General features: G+C 21.0%; 1 protein-coding gene across 1 annotated transcript, besides 7 other annotated features; it reads left to right on the forward strand.

The window, feature by feature from the left end:
- Window positions 1–333: 333 nt before the first annotated feature.
- On the forward strand, window positions 334–2,280 carry EDI_142380 (DNA double-strand break repair Rad50 ATPase, putative; the record flags this gene model as incomplete). Its single annotated transcript, XM_001735458.1, has 2 exons — window positions 334–2,222; window positions 2,268–2,280. The coding sequence occupies 2 exons, from the start codon at window positions 334–336 to the stop codon at window positions 2,278–2,280; spliced, it is 1,902 nt and encodes a 633-aa protein (XP_001735510.1).
- Window positions 423–596: a microsatellite.
- Window positions 493–632: a microsatellite.
- Window positions 714–786: a sequence feature (AT_rich).
- Window positions 830–880: a sequence feature (AT_rich).
- Window positions 1,348–1,519: a microsatellite.
- Window positions 1,574–1,602: a sequence feature (AT_rich).
- Window positions 2,234–2,254: a sequence feature (AT_rich).
- Window positions 2,281–2,288: the final 8 nt, after the last annotated feature.

Genomic DNA, 2,288 nt, shown 5'->3' on the forward strand with positions numbered 1-2,288 from the left:
ATTAATCATCAATTTGATGTATCAGAATCTTTTAATCTATTCATCATTAATCAAGAATTTTACAAAGGAATCTTCTCAATAAAAACACAAAATGAAGTAATAAATAAACAATTTGTACAATATTGGAAATATATTGTTGAAACATTAAAAATATCAAAAAGAACAAGTTATATAATTACATTCTTATTCTACAATAAAGAAATTATAAAAAGAATTAATAATAAAACAAAAGAAATATGTATTAAAGAATATTTGAAAGAGAGTAATAATATTGTAGAATGGCAAAATAAAGGAGAAGAATGGGAACATATTATCTTTTATTGTTGTTTTTTGATGATGATTCAGAATAATAAAATAATGATGAATGAAGAAGAAGAAGAGAAAATGGCAGATACAATAAAATTTATTCTAAAAGGGTATCAAAAAATAGGAAGAGATATAAAAATTGTAGAAAGAATTAGAAATACAGAAATAGATATTGATAGAATGATAAAGAGAGAAGAAATAAAAGGAAGGATAAGATATGAAGAAAGAGAGAAAATAGAAATAAATAAGAATGAAGAATATAAATCTATAAGAAGAAATGAAAAGAAAGAAGAAGAAAAGTATAAAATAATAGAAACAGAAGGAAATGTTGGACGAGCAATGAAGATGACAATAACACTTAAAGAAATTTATATTGAAAGTGGAAAAATAATCATTCAAGAAGTTACTAATATATTAAATAAAAAAGAAGAAATAAAAGAAAAATATATTGATATAATGGTAAATCTATTATTTTATATTCCAATGAGAAATGAATATTTAGATCAACTCATTAATGGAATAGATAAAATAATAATAAGAGAAAATATAGATTATTTGAAAATAAAAATATTTTCATTTCCTTTAATTAGAAATATCATAAAAATGATGAATGATAAAGAAAAGACAATTAGAGAGAAATGTTATAAATATTATAAAAGAATACTTGAAATAGATTATAAATATCATAAAACACTTTCAAATACAACATATTATTCAATTACAGCAATTACAGAACTTCAATTAAAAGAAAGTATAATGTTAGAAGAAACATTAGAAGCAGAAATAAAGAATAAAGAAGAAAAGAGTTTATTTAAAAATGATATAAATAAAGTTATCTTTCAAATTAAAGAAATTTTAAATGTTTCACATGAATTAATTAAAATGGACAAATATAAAACAGATATGAATCTTATTCAAGAAAAATATATTGAAATTTCAAAGAAATATCAAAAGTATCCAAGATTATATTATACATGGATTGATAAAGTTGTTCAAACACAAGAAAAAAGTGGGAATTATATTGAAGCAGGAATTGGAATGAATAAAATAATTGAAATAATATGGTATTGTATTAAACCAATAAAAGAAGATTTAATTAAAATAAATAAAATACCATTTTATACAAAAATAGAAGAAAAAGAAATTAAAATTAAAGAAAATGATAGAGAATATCCATTTAATGAAAATGGAATTGAAAGAAGTATAAATAAAAGTATTGAATATTTTACAAAAGGAAAGATGTATGATTATAGTATAAAAATGAATGAAATATTAATTGAATATTATAAATATAAAGAAGAAATGAATAAAGTTTCAGAATGTTATTTGAAAATGGGAGAATTATATAAAATGAAAAATGATAAAAGTCTCATGTATATTGGAGAATATTATTTTGTAAAATTTATAGGAAAAGAATGGGGTGAATTAGAAAACAAAGAATATATCTATCGATCAGAATTACGAATTGGAGAAGCAATTACACAAATGACAAAATCACTTGGTGTTACATTGAATGGAACTATTACAATAATTAATCAAAATAAAGACATTAATGAATTACCATTTAACACATCTTTTATTCAAATAGGTTCTGTTAAGAAATTAGAAGATAAAGATCAAACAAATAAATTCATATCTGAAATACCTATCATTAAAACAAAAGATAATAAAAATATAACTATAAAAGATATATGGAAGAAAAAATTATATATTACAACAGAACACCCTCTCCCTTCTGAACTCATAAGACAAAAAGTTCTTCATATTGAAGAATATCTTTGTACTCCAATTGAATGTTGTATTGATGATGTAATTAAGAAGAAAAAACAACTTACTTCACAATTTATTATCTCAAATCAAAGAAATACTCCTACGATGACTTCTCTTATCTCTTTTACAAGGTTCATTAATTCCTCGTTTGTTATTGTTTTTAATTTAATAATTATTACTCATATATCTAGAAGTGAATGGTGAATTATGAA

This window comes from Entamoeba dispar, genomic scaffold (assembly GCF_000209125.1).
Source record: "Entamoeba dispar SAW760 scf_1105229459145 genomic scaffold, whole genome shotgun sequence".
Classification (NCBI taxonomy): domain Eukaryota; phylum Evosea; order Mastigamoebida; family Endamoebidae; genus Entamoeba; species Entamoeba dispar.